The sequence below is a fragment of the Vespa velutina genome, chromosome 16 (genome assembly GCF_912470025.1).
Source record: "Vespa velutina chromosome 16, iVesVel2.1, whole genome shotgun sequence".
Lineage (NCBI taxonomy): Eukaryota > Metazoa > Arthropoda > Insecta > Hymenoptera > Vespidae > Vespa > Vespa velutina.
In genome coordinates this window covers 3,930,294-3,953,974 of record NC_062203.1, presented here as the reverse complement: position 1 = coordinate 3,953,974, position 23,681 = coordinate 3,930,294, and the positions used below count along the sequence as shown (strand labels likewise).

The window sequence follows — 23,681 nt, the reverse complement described above, 5'->3', positions numbered from 1 at the left end:
GCATGTATCGATAGTAGTAATACATATATGTATATATATATATATATGTATGTGTGTGTGTGTGTGTGTGTGTGTGTATATGTACATAATGCTTGTTATAAAAGATGATGATTCTAACGGAGTCTTAAAGGCGCCTTAACGTTTGGTTAATCCTATATAACTATATATGACTGAGACCGGAAGCATCGAGTTATGACACTTGAGTTGGAGTATTAAATGCTTTTAAGAATATCCAAGATATGTGTGTCATTTTATTTATATTTATATATATATATATATATATATATATATATATATATATATATATATATATGTACGTGGATCTCGATCTCTTTGTTAGATGTCAAAGAAAGAAAGAAAGAATAGGAGAAAAGAAAAAGAAATAGAAGTAGAGAGAGAGAGAGAGAGATAACAATGAAGTATCATAGAAATAAAATAGTCAATATTTACATTGATATATATATATATATTTTTTTTTTTTTATATTATAATATAATAAAGGAAGGAATAAGGGAGAAAGGGGTAAAGTTTTCAGGCCATTATAAAAATTGACTATTTTTGTTTTCAAACTTTTCAGATTCTTCTTTTTTACTTTTTCTTTTTTTTTTTTTTTTTTTCCTTTTGAAATTATCAAATCACTACGAGCGTGCGCACAGACATAGCTCGTAAAACCACGAGCCTTAAACCACGAAGCATGAAATCGTTTCGAAAATATCTGATCGATTTACAAAAAAAAAAAAAAAAAAAAAGAAAAGAAAAATCACCTAAGAACATTTGGCACGTTCTGAAGTGTATTACTGAATCTGAAATTTCTTAAAACTTTACTCTGAATTTATCGTCGAAAGAAAATCAGTATTCCGCAAGTATCAACACTTTACTGTTCACTCGAGCATGATATCGTCTTCGAAACTCAATAGCCCGAGAAATCACTTCTCTTCGAACCAATAAATCTCTCTCTCTCTCTTTCTCCCTCTTTCTCTCTTTTTCTACTTTCTCGTTTTGTTTCTTACATCAAGACTGAATAACTATATATTTCTCTAGAATCTGTTTAGTCTCGAACGAATTATCAAAACGATAGAGAACATGATTTTACATATATTCGACTATTCGACGCTTTCTCGATTATGTTGTCGAAAATCAATCAATAAGGTAATCGAACGATTGTTGTTAAAAAAAAAAAAAGTTAGTTCTTTTAAAAAGATACATATATCTCGTGTCTTGCATTTTTTCGTTAATACGAATATCATTAACTAATAATATTAGTAACTGCATTCTCATTCTTGTAAAATTCTATTATTATCTTTTAATTATGAATTAAGTATCATAAAATTATGAATATAGATTTTATTATATCGCTATTGTACTTCACTTCGATTTTTTTTCCATTATAAATTGCTTTGTTTTTTTTTTAATTCGTCAAGAAGAAAAATAAAAAGAAAAACAAAATAAAAACGAATGTCTAAAATAATAATGCGAGAAAAGGAATTGTGCGGTATTTTTGCTGACAAAAAAATTGTCTTTCCTTTTTTTTTTTTTTCATTTTGTTTCTTTTTTTATAATAGAAAGTCAATCTTTCGTATATCCCATTGTCGCAATCACGAATCAAATGTTATTATAAGTTAGCTTGATAAAGATAAATAAATCTCGTTAATAATATTGTTCATAAATTTAATACGATTTTTAAAGGATTAAGGGAGAATAAGAAATTTTTCATAAACGTAAAAAAACACACGACCTGCATTTCTTCCAAAATATATTATCTAATACAAAGTACGAATTTTTTATTTGTTGTTTCTTCTTTCTTTTTTTTTTTTCTTTTTGATCTTTTTTTAGGTCGAGGCGACTTCGTTGGAGGAATTGACAACGAAGCCTTTGACTTTTCGCAGTTGGAGGATTTCATTAACAGCGACAGCGAACAACCAGCAACGTGAGTTCTTTCTTATTTTTTTTTTTTTTTCGTTGTTTTGTTTTGTTTTATATTGGATTTCGTAAACGTTTGATTTTTATATTTCGAAAGAAATTCGATGTCCATGCGTGCCTGTGCTTGTGCTTGTGCGTAAGTAAATGATTGTTTTTCTTTTTTTCTTTCCTTTTTTTTTATCTTTTTTTTTTTTTTTTTTTTTTTTTTTTTTTTAAGAAGCAACTGATTTTATAAAGGCTCCTCTTAAATACCATCTCTCAGATTAACGAGTGAATTTAACTTCGGTGGGAAGCCATCGTTAACGCCTACGTCCCGCGTGTACGAGCACGTGTACAATGTGCGTTGCAACTCGACGAGAGCAAGGCTATTGTGTTTTGTCTCGAAATATATATATATATATATATATATATATATATATATATATATATACACGTATATAAATACATATGTTTTATAAGAGGACCATTTGAAAAGGTTCGCGATTGTTTTTCTTTCTTTTCCTTTTTTTTTTCCTTTTTTATTATTATTTTTTATTTTTTCTAATTGCATTATTCACTTTAAACGATGTCGGTACCTTTCTAAGAATAAGAAATTTATAAACACATAAAAAATTTATAATAATACAATAAAATGTACTTGTGTAATATAGAATTTATAATATAACGAAGAGAATTGTAATATATTTAAAGAAAAAAAAAAAAAGTAATACTTTTCATATGATATTACAATTTGTCCTGATTTATATCCTTTTTGCGATTAGCGTGTAAATTAAAAATGAAAGAAAAAGAAAGAAAGTAGTACACTACAAATGTTGATTAAAAAAACAAAAAAAAAAAAAAAAAGAAAAAGAAAAAGAGAAAGGAGGGAATGAAAAGAGAAAGATATGTCAACGGCAACAATTGTCAATAGTAATTGATATCACTCAATGACGAAAAATTCAAATACAATATTCTCTCATTATTCGAAGAGACGAGCACGCGTTTCCTGTCGTCGACATACGCGTATCACGTTAAATCTCTAAATTGAACGGTCTCGACACGATCCATACGATTATATATATATATATATATATATATATATATATATATATATATATATATACATACATATACATATATATATGTTATGTATATATATATATATATATATATATATATATATATATATATCATTGCTATTCCATAGCACGTGCCACAATTTATCATCAAATTTTAGATATTGCAAGTAGATCCAGGATGATCGAAAGAACATCCGAAGATCTATGAAAGATCAAAATTTTTCTTTTCTTTCCTTTCTTTTGATTGATTGATTTATTTATTATTTTCTTTTTTCTTTTTCTTTCTTTCTTTCCCTGAGTATTTCTTGTCTCGTAAATGCGCTTTCATCGAAATAAATTCGAATTCGCATACTACAGATAAGGATAGAAAGCATTGCGCGGATTGTGGCTCGTTTGTTAACATATAAACTCTTCTACAGACAGATACATTTATATCGAGCAGACAGATATCGTGTAGTAACGATCGCAGAGAAGTGTAATGATATAATGACAGTGACAGACTGGATGGAATTGATGGAATCACTGCATGCTGAGTTAGGCTTGGTAATCCACTATATGTGTTGTGTGCTTCTAACATTATAAAAGCTTCCAACAATGTCTGTTACGTTCGACACAATATATAATGTTACTTTCGAATATATTCTATGAAAATATTTAAAGAAAAAAAAAAAAAAAAAAAAAAAAAAAAAAAAAAAACAAAGGAAACGACTCTAATAAAATTAGCAATATCGATATAGTCGTATGGATCTTTAATGCAAGTGCAAATAAAATGCAACGGAATTTAACGGATTCTAATCAATGTACGATCAATCAAGTCAATAAAACTATATTTGTAGTGTTTAAAAAAGAAAAAAAAAAAAGAAATAGTTCGTATATGAATTAGTAAATCGTTACAATAATTAGACGCCTTTAATCCAAGTGCAATAAAATGTAAAAAAAAATTCAAAGATTTTATTTCAAGAAATATGAATGGTACTACGGGAATTATATAAAATAAGTAAAAATAAAAAAGAAAAATATTATGACTTTAATAAGAATAAAATTGAATACGAAGTAAGTTTTAAAATGTACGTGTTTTATATTTACAAATCAAAAAGAAAAAAAAAAAAAAAATAAGAAAAAAAAAGACCCCAAATCGTGAGCTTCGATTGAACGTCAACCGGTATTTCGTCTTTTAATGAGGCAAACGATAACGATATCTTGTGTTTTATAAATTCTGCATGCCCATTGCACCGTTCACATACATATACCAACGTGTATACATATTGCATTTAATTTATGAAAACCATAGGATAAATTATTCCTTTCGTTTTAAGTAGACTCTCTAATTACATTATCATGTAAAGTAGATTTTTTAAAAAGTCTAGAAAAGTCAAGAATAGAGAATAATAATGGATGTTAAAAATACATCCATTTTATCTCTGTGCGTATGTGCGTATGTGTGTATGTGTGTGTATTTGTGTATATATAGTAGTATACTAGTAGTATACTATACCATTTTTTGTTTATCTAAAAAAAATAATAAAAATAATACCGACTTGTTGTTGTTGTTGTTTATTATATTTAGATATTTCGCGGACACTCTCGCGGCAGAAGAAAACGGGAGTGGAACGACGAGTCATGGCGATCGAGTTGAAGCAACGGGTAGTCAGCAAACACCACAACGTTTACCTTCACCGATCGCTCACAATCATGCTGTGTCGAACGCATGTTCTTCTGGTACCACCACTACCACCGTCCCAACCGGTACCGCCTACAAAGATCCACAATCGTACGTTCATCCGTAAGTCCGCAGGAACTTTGATTATCTTCAATGCATCACCATATATATTTTCTTAATTAATATATCGTTGTTCTTTTTTTCTTTCTTTTTTTTTCTTTTTTTTCTTTCTTTTTTTTTTCTTTTTTTTTTTAATTATGATATACGCTAGACATCCGTTGCCAGAAAGTCCACCGGACAGTGGAAGCGAGCCACCATATTCTCCGCCTGGACACCATGATCCCCAACACGTTCACTCGCCACGTAAGATTCTTATCTATAAACTTTTTATTTTTTTTTTTTTTTACTTAATTATTACAATTATAATAATAATTATTATTGTTATTATTAAGAGATATTTTTATATGAAAGCTTATCGTATTTCAGATCAAAAGGCGGCCTTACAAGAAATACTTTTACATCACCAAGGTAATACATCCAATTATCCAGGCAATTTGTTACCATCCTCACCAAGAACATTGGCCACATCTACTGACCCCTTATTGTTGACACATCCGGTCTTAACTCCTCATCTTACATCAGGAACGACGAATTTATCGACTCAACAACAAATTGCACCAACCTTAGTACCGTTGTCACACGAACATGGTAACGATGGTATTAACACGTTATACTCGTCTCTTCAGTCAGCACCTAAAAAGAGAAAACTTAGTCAGGATGGGCTTGTTCATGTCAAACAGGTAAATTCCTATCTCATAGTATATTGTGTGTGCGTTCCTGTGTGCGTGCACGCGTGTCTTTCTGTTTCCATTTTTTTTTCTTTCTTTTTTTTTTTTTTTTTTTTTTTTTTTTTATTTATTTTCATATTCATTCAATGAATATTCATTTTCAATTACATTTTGCACTCTTCGTATGGTCTTTGCATAAGGAGCCGGAACTTGGTACGGTGGAACATAGTTGCAGCAGTAGCAGTGCTGTTCTCGATGGTGACGAAGTTGCTGACAGTAATTACATTGATCCAAGTTATCAATGCATACGATTTCATCCCTTTCAACAAACTTCTTGGCACGTACTTTGTGATCATAATCTTAAAGAACTTCCTGTACCGCATTACAGAGTCGATGCGGATAAAGGATTTAATTTTAGTAATTCTGACGATGCTTTTGTTTGCCAAAAGAAGAATCATTTTCAGGTATGAATATCGAATATTTAAATACATGTATTTATATATATATATATATATATACATATATATGTATATATATGTTCATTGATTCTGTTCAATATTGATCGTTTCTTTTATTATTCGTTTTAGATCACTTGTCATGCACAATTACAAGGCGAAGCTGTATTCGTACGAACTGGTGAAGGATTGAAGAAGATAAATAGCTTTCAATTACATTTTTATGGTGTTAAAGTCGAATCGCCGACGCAAACTATCAGAGTAGAACAAAGTCAAAGCGACAGAAGTAAGAAACCCTTTCATCCTGTTACGTGAGTATAATAAATTAAATTAAATCAATTACGAAATAATACGGGATGTGCGTTCAAATATTAAGGTATTTTAATTTTTATCTTAAGAATTATAATAGTCAGATCAAAAAGTAGAAACTACTGGTCTTGTTTTTAGAGGCGTAGTCATGCTTGTATATATATATATATATGTAGGTAAATATTTTTTACGAAAAATTTTTTTCGAAAAAAAAAAAAAAAAAAAGAAAGAAAGAAAAAATTGAACGACTTGGATGCACGTTCTCGTACGTTTAATGTAACGTGTTTTTTCTTATAAATTACATTTTTCTATATTACACTAAAATAGCGTTGTTTCCAGGGTGGATTTAGGCGGCGAACGTGTTACGAAAGTAACAGTCGGCCGCTTACATTTTAGTGAAACAACGAGTAATAATATGCGTAAAAAAGGAAAACCAAATCCAGATCAAAGATATTTTCATTTGGTTGTTGGTCTTCATGCTCATACAGCAGACCAAGCAAGTTATCAAGTCGTTGCACATGCATCGGAAAGAATAATCGTTAGGGTAAGATTCATTATTATTAATAAAAATCATTATTGATTTTATTTATATATCTTTTCCATTATTTTCTTTTTTTTTCCTTCTTTCTTTCTTTCATTATTACTATTGTTATTACTTTTGTTTTCTTTTTTCTTTTTTTATTTTTTTTTTTTTTTTTGTATAAATATAACATATTAAAGGACAGAACGTTCTATAGAACCAGCAACATTTTGTACAGGCAAGTAATCCAGGACAATTTGAATCTGAGGGTAGTGGTGTCGGAGCTGAAGGAGGATGGCAAAGAGGTGCTGCACCTGATAGCGTTTATCATGCTGGCCGAGTTGGTATTAATACGGATAGACCGGACGAGGCTCTTGTAATTCATGGAAATATGAAGGTAATTTTCCAATAGATCATTGTGCATATAATAATATAATAGTAAAATACTTATACATTTTATATATATATATATATATATATATTCATACAGGTTACTGGTCATATAGTTCAACCAAGTGATGCAAGAGCTAAACAAAATGTTCAAGAAGTGGATACACGTGAACAATTGAGAAATGTACAACAGCTTCGTGTTGTAAGATATCGATATGCTCCAGAATTTGCCTTGCATTCAGGTTTGGGAATAAAACCACAAGAAGATACCGGTGTTATAGCTCAAGAGGTACAACAAATTTTACCGGAAGCTGTACTTCCAGCCGGCGATATTGTTCTTCCAAATGGTCAAAGAATTGAAAATTTTTTGGTGGTTAATAAAGAACGAATATTCATGGAAAATGTAGGGGCCGTGAAAGAACTTTGTAAAGTATGTCCTTACATTTCCATCGTTTTCTTACATTTCTTTTTTTCTTTTTTTTCTTTTTTTGTTACATTATATTTCATTTTATTTAATTTATTTTTTAAAGTATATAATTTGATTTAAACATATTTGATTTTGCACAGGTAACAGATAGTTTGGAAACTAGAATAGATCAACTAGAAAGAATAAACAAACGCCTTGCTAAATTAAAAAGAGGCGACAGTCTTAAAAGTTCCGTCAGTACGGTATCTAGCATATCGAGTAATAAATACTCATCGCCTACTAATAACAAATCGTCTATCCTTGGAAAAACAAAAAGGATTGAAAGAGAGGACGAACTTTTATGCAGTAATAAATTTATACAAATTATTATCGTTATACTTATATTGATCATGGCATTTTGGTAATTATTGTTATTACTTTTTTTTTTTTTTATACATATATGTATATATACATGCATATATATTTCAAGTCATTTAATAATATACAAACTTATGATTATTACGTATTTTTTAGTCTCGTTGCAATGGCAACATTATATTTTCTGGAATATCAAAAACGTAGTAGCCTCGAATGGTCTACAATGGCAAGTAAAGATATGCTGGCTGTGAAACCTGTTCATCCAGCAATGTTATCAACAACTCCAACATACGATCCTAGATTGAATTCTTTATTACATAGTACAATATCTTCTTTATATACAAAACACGGTCCGTATACGAGAGGTTTAGACGGTGGATTATCCTTAAAAAGTAATTCATTAACAACACAAACGCCTAACACGAAGCAACAATTATATTCGCAAGAAATAACTTCGTGGTATCCGATAAATCATTCGGGACCACAACCAAAGCTCGATAAAAATAAGTATGTTAAATTCTATATGTGTAATATATATGTATATATAGAATTAATTTTTAATAAGAGAAATAATAATTATAGCGAATTTCCTGGGAATTGGTTGAGTAAAAACGGTGCAGGTGCCATTCCTAGTAATGTAGATGAAAATGATCAAGGAACAGACGTTGATGCAATATCAAACAAAGATCCGATTCCTTTAGGAAGACCAATTGATTGTCCTGCACATTTTAGTGAACTCGAAAGTCCATGTCAGGTAGGTATTAATGTTATAAATAATATTTAATTGCATGTGTTTATGTAAAATTACAAAAATATATATATTTCATGTATAGATTTATTGTTGCTCTGCTGAAATTCATCAATTGGAAGATCCACAACCAGATCATCCACCAGAGAAAAAATCTATTTGTAAGTTTAATCATATGATATATAATATTTTGCAAACAAATACAGACTTTTAATAATTTCTCTTTTTTTTTTTTATTATATATATATATATATATATATATATATATATATATATATATATATATGTGTGTGTGTGTGTGTGTGTGTAATATATTTGATTTTTTTCAGCAGATCATCTGGAGCAACCTTTAAATATTCATGAAGAGAAGCGTAAAGTAAGCAAAGGTTTTCAAAATGGCATTAATCCATCTGATCCTAGCACACAAACTCTCGTAAAAGAGGTAGCTCATTATATATAGAACAATATTTTTTTATTTTGTTTTCTATAATACGTTTTTCTTTCCACGGGTCTCACTGGCATATTTAAATATAATTAGTATAAAAATTAATAATATACGTAGATATAAAGTTTAACAATAATAAATATATATGATTGATTGATTGATTTTTTTATTTTTCTTTTTTTTTTAGAGCAATTACAAATATCTACATAAAAGGACAAAACGAGAAACTGTTGGTGCAGATTGGGGAGAAGTAGCTAGTAACGCTGCTGGTTCTTTACCACCAGAACCTAAACCCCAATTGTTTATAGTTGCCAAAAGCTTTAATGTCTCCTTAGATCAACGATATTGCACTGCTGCCTCACCAAATACTCCAAACAATATTAGTTGTATTATACCATTATCTAAACATATGCCTGATATGCATCTTACGTTACATTTTCTGTATGTATTATAATATATAAATTAATATAACTTTTATATAATTAAAATTCGTCGATCTAATTATATGGATCGCTATTTATTATAGCGGTATGCCTTGGTTTTGGCAAACGGTGCAACAATGTCCAGTATCATCGACTTCTATTGACGAAACAATGGTATGCGGTTGGACTTATACTTTGCAACAACAACAAACACAATATATTGAAAATAACAATCAACCAGGCGATCAATCTTTTCCTTTGGATGTAGCACATTATCTCAGGAAAACATTAAAATTTCGTGTACCCACTGTACAGCCCCAAGAAGTAAGTACATTCGAAATATTTGAGAAGTATGAAATTAAACGTTTTCTAATTAATAAACTTTGCCTTTTTTCTCTCTTCTTTTTTTTTTCTTTTTTTTTTTTTTTATTACAGAATATCTGTAAGAATCAACATGGCGTTGATTATTTAGAATTCACATTGCACTTTTATCGGGACTGCAATGAATAATTTTTCATCACATGAATTATGTTTTACCATGATATAGAAAGAGTGACACAGAATTTCAGTGTACAATTCAATCAATCTCAACAGTAAGTGATAATATTTACAATAAACCTGATTGTAAATCTCTCCCGTGCCTTAGGATACTCTGTAATTCTTTTTATGTCTTCTCTCTCTCTCTTTCTCTTTCTCTCTCTCTCTCTCTCTTTCTCTCTTTCTCTCTCTCTTTCTCTCTCTCTCTCTCTTTCTCTCTCTCTCTCTCTGTCATAAAAATTTAAACAGATATTTAATACATGGGCATTAAATTTTGAACAAACTGCACATAGTATTTTGTAAGTAGTTATATATTTTATATATTTTCATAACGATCTATGGCAAATGTGTCAGATATCATTATCCAATGAAACATAATTGTTCAAAACTTTTTATTTTAATCTAATAGAAGTTGGATGATAAGTGATGAATGTATACTGAAAAAAATGAAAAGAAAAAAATGTTTTAATTTATAAATAATTACAGACAAACAAATTTGCATTATGACATATGTATGTAAAATTAATTTGATATTACATCATAGCTATCTTTTTTAATATATTAAGCGCAATTGTAAAATCATATCGAATCAAATATCAATTGATTTGGTCAATTCTCCTTTGAAATTATGCATAACTAATGAAGGAGAAATTTTGTCATATATATCATTATTTATTATTAATTACATTCTTCTATAATACTGTCATTATCAAATACTTTTGATATTATAGGATTTCAAGTTCCTAGAAACAATATATATAATAAAAAAATTTGTTTTTAAAACAAATTATTTTAAGATACTTACAATTAATAATGCATTCATACATGATCCTAATTTTGTTTGGGCTTTAATTAAACTTATTATGTATTAATATGTATTACCTCTTCTTTTGTACAAAATTAAATTATCACAATTTTTTTTATTTAAAATCCTCATGTATTGGAACATGCAATGGAAATGTCTATTGTTATATAATTAATTATAAAAATATATAATATTATTAATTAACACAAAGAAGAGAAGAAAGAACAAAGAAAATAATATGAAAGAAATGATTGTGAAAACATTTCCTTTTCAATCAATTTTATAGAATTATTTCTAACAATTTGTTACATGAAAATTTTTTAATTTTTATTTCTTAGAAGAAAAAAAAAATATTAAGAAATAGCAAGTTACGTGCATTGTATAACTTACTGCCGTCCATATATTTTTTTTCTGTTTTTTTTTTTTTTTTTTTTTTTTTTTTGGGGCAAATACATATGCATAATACAGGGTGAAGCAATTACATGCACACTTTGAATAACTTCTAAATTATTATGTATAGTATATGCGAAAGTTACATGATTTTTTGTTTATATATAATACATAATTTGGGAATTAATTAGAGTGTATCTGTTAAATGTTTCGCTCTGTATAATAGAATTTATAATTTATATGAGAATACCAATGCAACAGAGACTCATATGCACAAATTTGTGATGTATCGTAGTAAACAAGAAAAAAAAATGAATATAATTTTAAATTAATAAGAAATATTATCGATCAATGTATTATCATATACATAAATTGTATAAAAGAGAACATATTATTATTGTACAATTATCAGTGACTGTGTGCTTTTAGGATAAAATATAGTATAAGCATTTTTTTATTGTGTATCTTACTTGCCTTAATATTAAAAAAAAAAAAAAAGAAAAAAGAAAAAAGAAACAAAAAGAAAATATTATCTGATTACCATTAAATAGTAAACACTCTTTCGTTACATAAGTTTAAATTATGTTTGACATATTAGTAAATAATTAACAGGGTACAAATCATACATAATAAGATTAACATAACACACAAGTGATTTAAAAAGAAAAAAAAAAAAAAAAAAAAAAACAAAAACATATACAACAAGTATAAACAGAATACATGAACAAATTTAATCGAAATTATTCTTAAATTATTATAAGTTACTCGACATATGTATGGGTATATATATATATACATACGTACATACATACATACATACATACATACATACATATATATCGATAAATTTAATAGATATCTATACATACACATTACTTTTTAATACGAATATTTTTGTAACTTTATGTTTTAAACTCTTATACATGAATTATTATACATCACTATACTCATTTGTTTCGTTATCATTTTGTGTATTGTAATTATGTTATGTTTTATTATATTTAAATAATATAACATACAAGTATAATGTTATGTATGAAAAATTATGTAAAAACAATATTATTAAAATAGCTTAATTTACGTTAGGAGTACATATGTGTGTATGTGTGTGTGTGTGTGTGTGTGTGTGGGTGTGTGTGTGTTTCGTAATTAACAGATCGACATGTCCTTGTTTTCTCAATGACTATGCATTTTATTAATATATATCTATATATTACAAAGAAGAAACATTTTCTTTTACTATCTTATTAGTAAATAAATACAATCATGAAATAGTTCGATTTTACACTTAAATTAATAACAGAAATATATAATTTAGAAAAGTGCAAGTAAATATGCACTTTGATTTGTTATTAAGGAGATTATTCCATTTTTTTTTTTTTTGTTAGGCGATATACATAAATAAGTATTTGTAAATACATAACAATATGTAATATTATGTAAGTTAATGATAAATCAATATTTAAGAAATTATTAGATAATTATGCACACAATAATTATATATAATATATACACGAACATACACATACACAAACATATACAAATGTAATGATAGTAATCCAGGTAAATATTTTTATTCTATCTATTTAATCTCAATAAATATATATATAAAAGTAATTTTATATATATATATATATATATATATATATATATATATACATATATATATACATATACACACAAAAGAAATAATATAGAGAAAATGCATAGATATTCATGTATTTTTTGTGAAAATGAAGAACATTATATAACACATTAACACTTTACATTTGCATAACTCTATATAAATAAAGGCACTCTAAAATGAAATAAGATAAGATATTTTATTTACTGAGCACTTTCAATTTCGCTGTTCATTTCAATAAATACTAGTTTGGTATGATTTTTAAATCAGTAAAATAATTCACAATGATATATAACATTTATTGGGAAATATCTAATCAATGTTAGATAATATTTAATTTAATTAATAATTTAACTATTATCATTCAAATATTTAACTATCAGTGTCTACGGTGTAATTTATTCATGATTTAAGGTATAACTACGAAGCAATTCGTCAATGATTTATCTATCTACCTAATAGTTCATCAATGATTGTCGACCGCTACGCGACATGCACATTGTCGATTGTTATTCGACATGCACTTTGTCGAGTCACACTCGACATGCACATTGTCGACCGTTACTCAACATGTACATTATCGACCGCTATGCGACATGTACATTATCGACCGCTACGCGACATGTACATTGTCGACCGTTACCTAACATGTACATTATCGACCGCTACGCGACATGTACATTATCGACCGCTACGCGACATGCACATTGTCGACTGTTACTTGACATGCACTTTATCGAGTCACAGTCGACATGCACATTGTCGACTGTTACTTGACATGTACTTTATCGAGTCACACTCAACATGCATATTGTCAACCGTTACTCGAAATGCACTTTATCGAGTCACACTCGACATGCACTTTATCGAGTCACATTCGACATGCACATTGTCGATCGTTATTCGACATGTACTTCGTCGATTGATACTCGACAAGGACATTATCGAGCGATTGAACTCGGAATTACATCTACGAAGTGATTTATCAATGATTCAAATTCGCACATTGACAAACTATTCCATAGATTTGCACGTTGATAAACTATTCTGCAAAAACATAAATTTTATAATAATAGAAAGAGGTTGAAGTATATATTTTTAATATTTAATATAGTTAATATTTATTAAATTAGACTACATAGAGTGTTCTTTTTAATCAAATATATAAAAAGTAAATGTGTAATTAAATAAATAATGAAAGACCTCTGTAAAATAGCCAAGAAAAATGGTTTACTCTATATAAGCTGCAACTAATTCACAAGTTCTTACATATGGACGAGATGCATCATCATTTACAATAAAAGTATAAATAAATACAAAATACTTATACAAATATTATCTATATAACTTATACGAGATAATTACAATTACGTAAGTTATTACTTGCTCATTATATAATTTCATTTTTTAAAAGAAAATACTAATAATATAGCAGAGTCAATATTATAAGAAATCTGTATACATATACACAGAATAATAAAAAAGTATGTTCTTCATATCTTATTATAAATTCGATATAATATTTACACCATACACAGTAATTCGAGAAAAAATAAACACAACTTGATTTTACAAATTACACGCTTTCCCAAAAAAGATTATGAATTCTTCGAATAGACAATTAAATCTTATTATATCGCAATTCTAATATTTTAGCACTTTTACACGTAATTCTTTTGGACAGAGACAATTGCAGACAACTTTAATTCAACTAGTATTTTTTTTATTCGCTTAATATTTCGATTTAATATTTTCCATTTAATAACTATGACACAGGTATATAAATACTGTTATAACTTGGGCCAGTTTATGAAAAATCTAGCTTATATGTCATTTTTCGTTGGTATATCTAATTAATTATTTCTGTGTGCAAGATTATTCTATATCACATATACAAATACATCAAGCATAATAATATTAATAGTAATAATAATAATATTAATAATAATAATAATAATAAAATAATAATAATACGAATTTGTACACCTACAAATCAAAAATATTAATTCGTCCATTATAATTTATATTCATAAACGGTATATCTTAGAGAAAGAAGTAAAAAAAAAGGAAAAAAGAAAAAAAATTTCATCATAAATAAATACTTTCCTAACTATAAAACATTAACAGTAAAGTATCACATATAGGAAAATGCACCAGTATTTAATGAATTATTGCTGCAACATTTAATAATCATTTAAAAGTATGTTTTCAATGCATTTTTTAATAAACAGTTTCTATTTGAAATATAAATTGTCCCTATTTGCATATTAGAAGCATTTTTGCGTGATCTAAAGATTATATATATATACATATATATATACATATATATATATATATATATATATATATATATATATATATATATATGAGTGTATGTGCGTATATCTGTCTGTCTGTCTGTCTATCCGTATATGTGTATTATTAATTATTTCTGAACAAAATATTGAACAAATTGATAATCATTATACATATGCTGCAGCGTCATTCTTCTTGACACATGATATATATATATATATATATATATATATATATATATATATATATATATATTACTGGTGCTGAATTATGTATACTCACTGATATAATTTCGTATTTCTTAATAGAAATTGAATTTAATAGCTACTATAAATTTTTTAATGTACAATTGTGTTTGATTACATCTTATTATGTTTTCAGATATTCTTACAAACCCCTATTGAAACACATCATATCATATCATATACATCTGAAATATATCAGCTTTACATGTACAAGATCAAAGTTCTTATATCAAGAACGATTACATATTACAACCACTATGGTTCGTTTTCTTCATTAATTAGAATATTAATGTTGTATTTCTTTCCACAAAGTAAAGGAAAGCAAAGACTGTATTGCATAACGATCTGTCATTGCTTTATAGAAATAAAGAGAGAGAAAGAGAAAGACAGAGAGAGAGAGAGAAAGAGAGAGAGAAAGAGAGAGAGACTTTTAATATTCTAGACTTTTAGTATCTCAGTTCAATACAAATCTTTGCTACGCACTGTCATTCATTACAGTTATAGCAACGAATTATTACTTTATCTCATATGCTGCTATAATTAAATAGAGATCACGCGGATTTTATATATATTTATATATTCGTTAAAAGTCAAAAGCGCAAAAAAAAAAAAAAAAAAAGAAAAACAAAAATAAAAGAGTTACAAATTATTTTTCTCTTTTATGTTCCTTTTGTTCATCTAATGGTTCCTCGCGTACAGCTAATACCATTCTTAACATAAGAACAGTAAGCAATTTATCCAATGGATCCATAAATCCTCTTTGAATCCATTTAGGTATTGTAGTACGTGCATGAGAGAATCCTAATTTTTGAAGAATGTAATCTATACCATATGGTTCTATACTTTTCCCAGCCCATGAAAGTAACCTTGATAAATATAAAAATATTGAATATCATTCATAATTATTATTATCTTAATTAATAATTCGTATATACATATACGCAAGTGTATATACATATTAAATAATTCTTACCTAACAGTAGGTTCTAAATGCCATGTTTTACATCTGTAAGATCGCCAATCCTTGATGAACATTTCTGCTGGATCAAATTGTTTGCGTTTTCTCTCATCTTCTGTCGTAATAGTCGTGGACGTAGGAACACTTGTTCCACTTGTACTCGCAGTTTCTTTTTCTTGCGGATCTGGACTATGTGCACGTGCACTCATGGTTTGCATTGTATGCTAAAAAAAAAAAAAAAAAAAAAAGGAAAGAAATTAAATGTATTATATATAATTATTCATATATTTAATTTAAATATATACGTAAAAATTTGTATATGTATATATATATAAAAGAAAGATGCATATGTAACGTAACAAGAATCTTTACCACTCGTTCTTTTTCCTTTACATATGACGTAATAAGATCATGCAGAAAGAAGAATGCCTCTGCATCAACAGTAACAAAAATATGATCTTCAAATTCTGTAATGAAGCTGCACTCCACTAACGGCTTCTCACCTAATAGATAAGTAATAATTAATAACCAATATGCAGAAAAATCTACAAATTCGTAATCATGAATATATGAAGAGTTATAAATGTTTATCGATTCTAACATAAAAGTTTGCTTATCCCAACATTTTCGTTTCATTTTATTATTATTATTATTATTATTATTATTATTATTATTAATATTATTAATACTATTATATGATTCATGAAATTTTAATGTCTAGTTGGAATAAACGATTAATAATTAATAAATAAAATTATAAAACTAATCACTATATATGTAGCATTTAATATTGTTTATAAGTTTATTTATAATTATAAAAGCTCTTAATTCACTACATGCGAATTATACTACTTATTCTAAAATAGAAATTTCTTAAAATGTATACTTTCATATCTTTAATGCACTTATGCATCATTTTGTTGTAAAACATGCTTGATAAATTTAATCAAACGATATATTGCTAACAGATATTTTTAATATATTAGAAGCAACTAAAACTCTAAGAGTATACACTATAATATGTACAGATATTATTAAAAATATAAACTCTCTTTTTTTCTTTTTGCTACATTGCGAATAAAGTTTTACTGTATACTTACTATATAAAATATGCTTAGGAAGTCCTAAAAAAATTATAAGAAGAAGAATATTGCAAAATATAATATAAAAATAAGAGTAATTTTTCTAAGAAATTGCAACGGAGAAATTCAAATAATTTTTGAGAATAATTTATAAATAATTATTCCATAAGAGAGACAATAAAGGATCAATATAATTTTGAATCAATTTCTGTACAAGCTATACATATATATTTATATAAAATATATAATAAAATTATTCATATTTTTACTAAAGTCTTAACAATTAACATTAAAAAAAAAAAAAATTATCATACCTATAACATCTGGAGTACGGGCGGTCTGTAAGTGTTCAGTTTTTAAATGTAATTGCAATGAAGGAAACGCAAATATCACTTCCCTTGCATGGGAATGATCCTGCAATTTTCCTGATGTAGTAGATGTACTTCTACCTCGAGTTGGATTATTATTATCTAATGTACCGTCTGTTCTGTCTTTTTCAACGCATGGAAATCGGTCTACCGCTATATAATAATTCATAATATAATTATATGATTAACATATTTCGGATATATATATATATATATATATATATATATATATATATATATATATATTTTACAACTTACCATCAATCTCACTATTTGCAAAAGCATAGTGAAACCATTCTTGTAAAGATTTAAATTGCGGAGGAAATAGCACGCTACGACTCAGTCTACATACGGTAGCCATAGAATGATGTCTTGCATGCTGTTCTTGCTGTTGTCCTAAGCTAATAGTCAAAGTTTGAACAACATGTACATCACATGTATTTGGTACTAAAAAAAGAAAAGAAAAAAAAAAAAAAAGGAAATGTAAATATCATTAATTAAATATAATACATTAATATTATAAATAATCGGATGAACGTACGTTCTACACTTGGAATTTCTTGAGCCTCTGTGGCAAAACTTATACATGGTTCCTTTAATGAAAATAACGCCCAACTTTTGCTTTTGAAATTAATACCATGAAAACAGGCCAAACTAATATTTGAACCATGCAATTCCATTGTACCACCAAGAACAGTTCCAGCTGATGGCAATGAAAATCTTAAACTACCTAATTGAAGACCAGCTACTTGAGCCAATACACGTTGCCAATGTCTATGATGTCTAGCGTCAGATATCGCTATTTGATTTAAACTCCATGGTCCTATAAATAATATATTATTTTAATAATACGATATTTTTTAATAAATATATGACATATCAATATGTGTGTGTGTCTGTATGTACTATATCATATCTAAGTATTACCATCCACAGCAGATCTCTTTTTTTGTTGCCTTTTTTTCATACTATTATTATTTATTCTTTGATGTCTCGGTTGTAAAGAACTGAATACTCGTTTACTACTTTTAAATTGTTGACTAAAGAACTCGTCCAATTTGTAAAACATTTTCAATAAATCTGCTGTTGTCGATTTACTGATCATAAGTTGAAGTTGGTCCCAACTCAAATCACCATGCATGAAAATGACTGCTGGCCTATTATTTTGTTCATAAATATTAGAATAAATGAATTAGTAACACTGTTCAAAAAAAAAAAAAAAAAAAAAAAAAAGAAAAAAAAATGAAATTATATAAGAGTACCTTCTAGTTGGCATAAATGCATCTCCATTGCTATTACGATTAATCTTCCATTCGTCACGTAGTGTAACATCCAAGGAAGATACTCTAGACATAAGTACACTTGTTCCCATATAATCGAGTCGTAATTCTAACGCAAATAATTTTAATCCAACTGTATGATCAGGTTCTATTCCAGGTTCTTCTCTAATATGTACTGAATAGCAAAAAAAAAAATATATATATATATATATATTTTTTAACACAATTTCTTTCTCTTTATTTGGAGAAAAAGAAAAGTTGATATTATATAAATAAAAATATACTAACTGTATGTATCAATTTTACTCAATTCAATAATTCCACCGACGATACCACCCTTAGCATCTAAACTGGAACCACCCAGTCCAATGCCAATATATAAATTTTTATGTCCAGTACTACCTATAGATAATCTTCCATCGGATCTAAAGTCTTTGGTCATCCAAGTGACATTACCCATGACATTACCCATATTCATATGTACATTTAAACGAGTAAAATTCACTGCAAATAATACTAAAGTCTCCCACGCTGATTCTCGTAATTTAACTTCAGACGTTACTTTTTTATCTGCGCTAAAACTCCATCCTCGTCCAATGTCTTACAAAAATATATATATAGATATAAATATATATATATATATATATATATATATATATATATATATATATATATATAAATTATTTATAATTATAATATTATCTTATTGAATCAAAATAATAATATTAAATATACCTTTTAAACGAGCATGTTTTGGCATATCGCTTTCCAAACTAAGTCTCAATTTATCTCTATTTAATGTAGGACTTCTCTCAGGTGCACTCTTTGATAATCCATCTCCTCCATGTCTATCATAATGTTTTAACAAGGAACTACCCATTACTGCTTCTTCTTGATTTAATGGGGGACTTCCGTCTCCTTCGGAATATGCCGTACCTGTACTGAGATCACCAAGAAATAGACGTCTGACTATACTACGTCTGTACCATGCTTTTGGAAATGCAAGGATTTCGGTCAAACGACGCATATCGTATTTGAACGATGCAGAACCGATATCAACGATTGCTATAAATTATAGAAATAAATATATTATATATATAGATAATTCGGACTATATAATGATTATTAAATATAGATGAAAGTTCTCAAAAAAAGAAAAGAAAAAAAAGGACAAAAAAAAGGAAAAAAAAAAAATAAAAAAAAATAAAATACATACTCGAAAACCGTATAACAGCTCGACTACTCGCATCCGGAACCTTTTTCAATTGTTCGCTCTGGAAATTGAACTTTCTAATCCTCGACAAATGAAATTTCACAAATTCAACGTTAATACTCAATGAATCTTTTCTTTCACTGTCTGATAAGGGCGACCATTGAGCTTCTTTTAAACCTGTTTTCTTGCCACCTCCATAAGGATGAAAGATATAAACAGAAAAATCTGCAAGACATCCTGTCACGGACAATCCACCGATAGCTGAACCTGTTTCCTTGCCTGTAGTTTGTGTAACTGGAGATTTATATTCTCGAAATTCAATAAGCTCTTCTTCTGCTCGTTTTGAAGAGAATACTATGTCAAGGGAAGGTAATTGTAACATACATTCTACTCTAGATACTGGTAGACAAGAAAATCTAAAATATATAAAAACAAAATAAAAAATGTTTACAGTATTAAAAAATTAATTATAAAAATTATAATCACATAATATTGAGTTGTTTTTATTACCTAAAAGTAGATGGCTGCATATGAAAATATACTATAACATCGACTGGGAAACTAGCATAAACATAATTGCCACTAGCCGCAGTGGCTGCCCATGACGTACTTTCTATGTTTTCCGACGGAAAGCCAGAATTCGTTTGTGTGTTATTTTGAAAATTACTTTTGCTTGGAATTGGTTCTAACGTTTGTTCAAAAAATTCTAAAATATGAGGACTTATGATAGTTTCTTCTGGAATACTTTGAAGAGTCATCCAAGCAAATAGACTAGCTTTTTTAGTGCTAGATTTTCGTTGAGTAGATGTAGGAGTAGGATTTAATAAAGTATTTTCTGTTGAAACACGCGGAGACATAGTTTCTTCGGGAAGAGTTTTGGATTCATAATGAACCTATACAAAAAAAGAAAAGAAAAAAAAAAAAAAAAAATAAGAAAAAAAAAAAAAAAAAAAAAAATAAAAAAAATAAAAAATAAAAAAAAAAAAAAAAAAAGAAAAATAAATTAATAACATTCCATTAATTATATTTCAGTTTATATATTGAAAAGATTATAAATTTTACCTTCACATCTAGACCAGGAATACGAAAAATCGTTAAATCTACTAAAGGTACACTCGCATGTTGTAAGTATCGTAATCGTGATGTACTAGCGGTGGATGATTTTTCTTTACTACTTAAATGCTTTCTACTACTACTTGGACTGCTAGGTTGAAATTCGAACGTTCCACCAGAACAGGATCTCTCCTTTTTCATTTTACTCATACTATTAAAAAAACATAATAAATTTAATACACACACACACACACATACATACACACACACACACATATATATATATATGTATGTACGTATATTAACTCGTAATTGTTAATATAATTTAATATTAATATTTACAGCTTAATTTCGTCTTCCCTCGTTGGATCTTTTGTATGAAGAACACATTTTCCACTGTTAATTAATACTTTTACATCAAGTTCGAAGTCTATGTTAGGTTCTTGAGTTTTTTGTGGCGTTATATATGGTGATGAAGTAGACGAAGTTTGCTCTTTTCCAAATGAGTCGAGTAAAGGTGCGCTATCAAAAAAAAATATATATATATTAAGATTAAATAATAAGAGATTCATAAATATTCTTCTACATATAATAATTATCTCTCTACGTACTTTCCTTCCATGCTGTCATAACTAGATGTACAACTAGCGTCTCTACTTTTTTTTCTTAATTCAACTTGCTCTCCTTCTATTTCAATAGTCTCTGGCCATTCTAATTCTCCCTCAGGTAAACTGAACTCTGATCCCGCGCTAGGTAAGGACGATTGCCTGGATTAATCAAAAAAAAAAAAAAAAAAAAAAAAAAAAAAAATGAAGGATAATTGATCAATATAAATAGGAATGTAAAGTTTTTTTAATTGAACATTATATTCAGTTTCAATTCACCTGCACATTGTATGAGTATCACTAAATGTAACTCGTTGTCCGCTAAGTCCTCTAACACGAAGAGAAGCAGATCTACAATAATCGCATGAAAATGGAATACTATCATATATTTACAAGTATGTATATACTAATGATTAAAATGCGGAAAATGAAAAGGTAAACGTGCGTTATTTTATTATGTATCTTACCTGCTTGGACCACTTCTAGGACTACTTTCGTAACTAGCCGAATTTGCTGAATTTATTTCTATATTCATATCTTCTGGGCTCTCAAGTTGATGTTCTGGTGTTGGTGAAGGTACAATAAATGACCTTGAACGATACGCATTAGTTTTACTCCCAAGACCTAATTTACCTTTTATTCCAGATGCCTTAACCGATTGTCTTCGTAATTTTTGTATCATATCCCTAAAAACATTAATATTGATACATACGATCTCTTTTCTTTTTTTCATTTTAGCATTTATTTTACAATAACATTACCTTCTAAAGTCCTTAAATACCATAGCTTCTAATTCATGTAAACGTTTCATTTCTTGTTCTATAGTACCATGAGATGCACCTAATGATCTTAAATCGTTTATTATCTTAGCTTGTTCATTCATTTCCTTTTCAATTAATTTTGATCGTTTCTTTGCGTCTAAAGTAGGATCGAAGACAAACGCAGGCAAACTGTCGGTCCAATTTTTCGACTTCTTCATCAAAATACTCTCCTAAAAAAATATTTAACAAGTTATTGTTTATGTAAAAAAGAAAAAAAACAAAAAAGGCGTAAAGAATATAATTTATATCTAATATAATTAGATTAAATATTTTTTATATTTTGCAGATAAGAACTAAGAAAATATTATGTTTCTCTTATATTATGTTACCTGTACAGAAAACCGAGATAGAGTATAAAGTATGAAAAGAAAGAAAAAAAAAAAAAAAAGAAAACAAAATAAAATTAATTAAACCATACTTTTCTTTTAACCTGACTAGTACTATTATCTGGTTGATCTGCATCATCGCTATCGTAATCAGCTGGAACATGTATATCATCTTCTTCAAAACCTGTTAACATTGTCAATGTATGACCAAGTGCTGATAATTGTTGTCCTACATTAACATCAAGATGGATATCGACTCCTTCCATTTGCCATTGAACATTTAATATCCATTTGGCGTTATCTACAAAAATTATTTGTTCAGATTCAAGATATATGATATTGTAAAAATTGTCTTTGTAATTATTCATATAAAAAATTTATATAATACCTGATTTATCTTGTTTCTGTGCAATTGTTCTACTACATACTTCATAAGTACCTTCAGAAACTACACACAAATTCATAATACTACTATCAGTCATATCTGGTTTCCAATCATCTAAAGATGTTTCAAAATCTTCTGCAAATCTTAGACATAATCCTACAAACCTAGAAAAAATAATATATTTCCTAATTAATA

At 27.8% G+C, this 23,681-nt stretch overlaps 2 protein-coding genes across 15 annotated transcripts in view; one reads left to right on the top strand and one right to left on the bottom strand.

Annotated features, from left to right (window-relative positions):
- Window positions 1-12,028, top strand: part of LOC124954834 (myelin regulatory factor-like protein) — a 38,234-nt gene extending 26,206 nt beyond the window's left edge. Inside the window, exons 2-20 of one of the 14 annotated variants that reach the window (XM_047508373.1) lie at window positions 1,834-1,927; window positions 2,018-2,056; window positions 4,546-4,761; window positions 4,910-5,001; window positions 5,125-5,166; window positions 5,281-5,438; window positions 5,627-5,890; window positions 6,014-6,192; window positions 6,518-6,734; window positions 6,928-7,107; window positions 7,201-7,530; window positions 7,668-7,927; window positions 8,041-8,391; window positions 8,467-8,638; window positions 8,718-8,793; window positions 8,962-9,074; window positions 9,265-9,518; window positions 9,604-9,823; window positions 9,935-12,028. In XM_047508373.1, coding sequence (XP_047364329.1) covers window positions 1,834-1,927; window positions 2,018-2,056; window positions 4,546-4,761; window positions 4,910-5,001; window positions 5,125-5,166; window positions 5,281-5,438; window positions 5,627-5,890; window positions 6,014-6,192; window positions 6,518-6,734; window positions 6,928-7,107; window positions 7,201-7,530; window positions 7,668-7,927; window positions 8,041-8,391; window positions 8,467-8,638; window positions 8,718-8,793; window positions 8,962-9,074; window positions 9,265-9,518; window positions 9,604-9,823; window positions 9,935-10,009 — 3,332 coding nt within the window. In that variant the 3' untranslated portion in view covers window positions 10,010-12,028. Of the gene's footprint in view, window positions 1-1,833; window positions 1,928-2,017; window positions 2,057-4,545; window positions 4,762-4,909; window positions 5,002-5,124; window positions 5,439-5,614; window positions 5,891-6,013; window positions 6,193-6,517; window positions 6,735-6,927; window positions 7,108-7,200; window positions 7,531-7,667; window positions 7,928-8,040; window positions 8,392-8,466; window positions 8,639-8,717; window positions 8,794-8,961; window positions 9,075-9,264; window positions 9,519-9,603; window positions 9,824-9,934 lie in introns of all 14 variants that reach the window. The other 13 variants (XM_047508372.1, XM_047508364.1, XM_047508367.1 and 10 more) reach the window with 13 other exon arrangements.
- A 2,035-nt stretch (window positions 12,029-14,063) lies between these two features.
- The window catches only part of LOC124954833 (transmembrane protein KIAA1109), a 28,355-nt gene continuing 18,737 nt past the window's right edge, over window positions 14,064-23,681 (bottom strand). Inside the window, 21 exon segments of the mRNA XM_047508359.1 lie at window positions 14,064-16,261; window positions 16,369-16,577; window positions 16,726-16,856; window positions 17,454-17,477; window positions 17,750-17,956; window positions 18,062-18,250; window positions 18,345-18,626; window positions 18,731-18,960; window positions 19,066-19,258; window positions 19,372-19,683; window positions 19,819-20,148; window positions 20,300-20,712; window positions 20,807-21,189; window positions 21,359-21,560; window positions 21,692-21,871; window positions 21,961-22,116; window positions 22,234-22,305; window positions 22,422-22,640; window positions 22,716-22,945; window positions 23,194-23,402; window positions 23,490-23,650. Coding sequence (XP_047364315.1) covers window positions 16,042-16,261; window positions 16,369-16,577; window positions 16,726-16,856; window positions 17,454-17,477; window positions 17,750-17,956; window positions 18,062-18,250; window positions 18,345-18,626; window positions 18,731-18,960; window positions 19,066-19,258; window positions 19,372-19,683; window positions 19,819-20,148; window positions 20,300-20,712; window positions 20,807-21,189; window positions 21,359-21,560; window positions 21,692-21,871; window positions 21,961-22,116; window positions 22,234-22,305; window positions 22,422-22,640; window positions 22,716-22,945; window positions 23,194-23,402; window positions 23,490-23,650 — 4,552 coding nt within the window. The 3' untranslated portion in view covers window positions 14,064-16,041.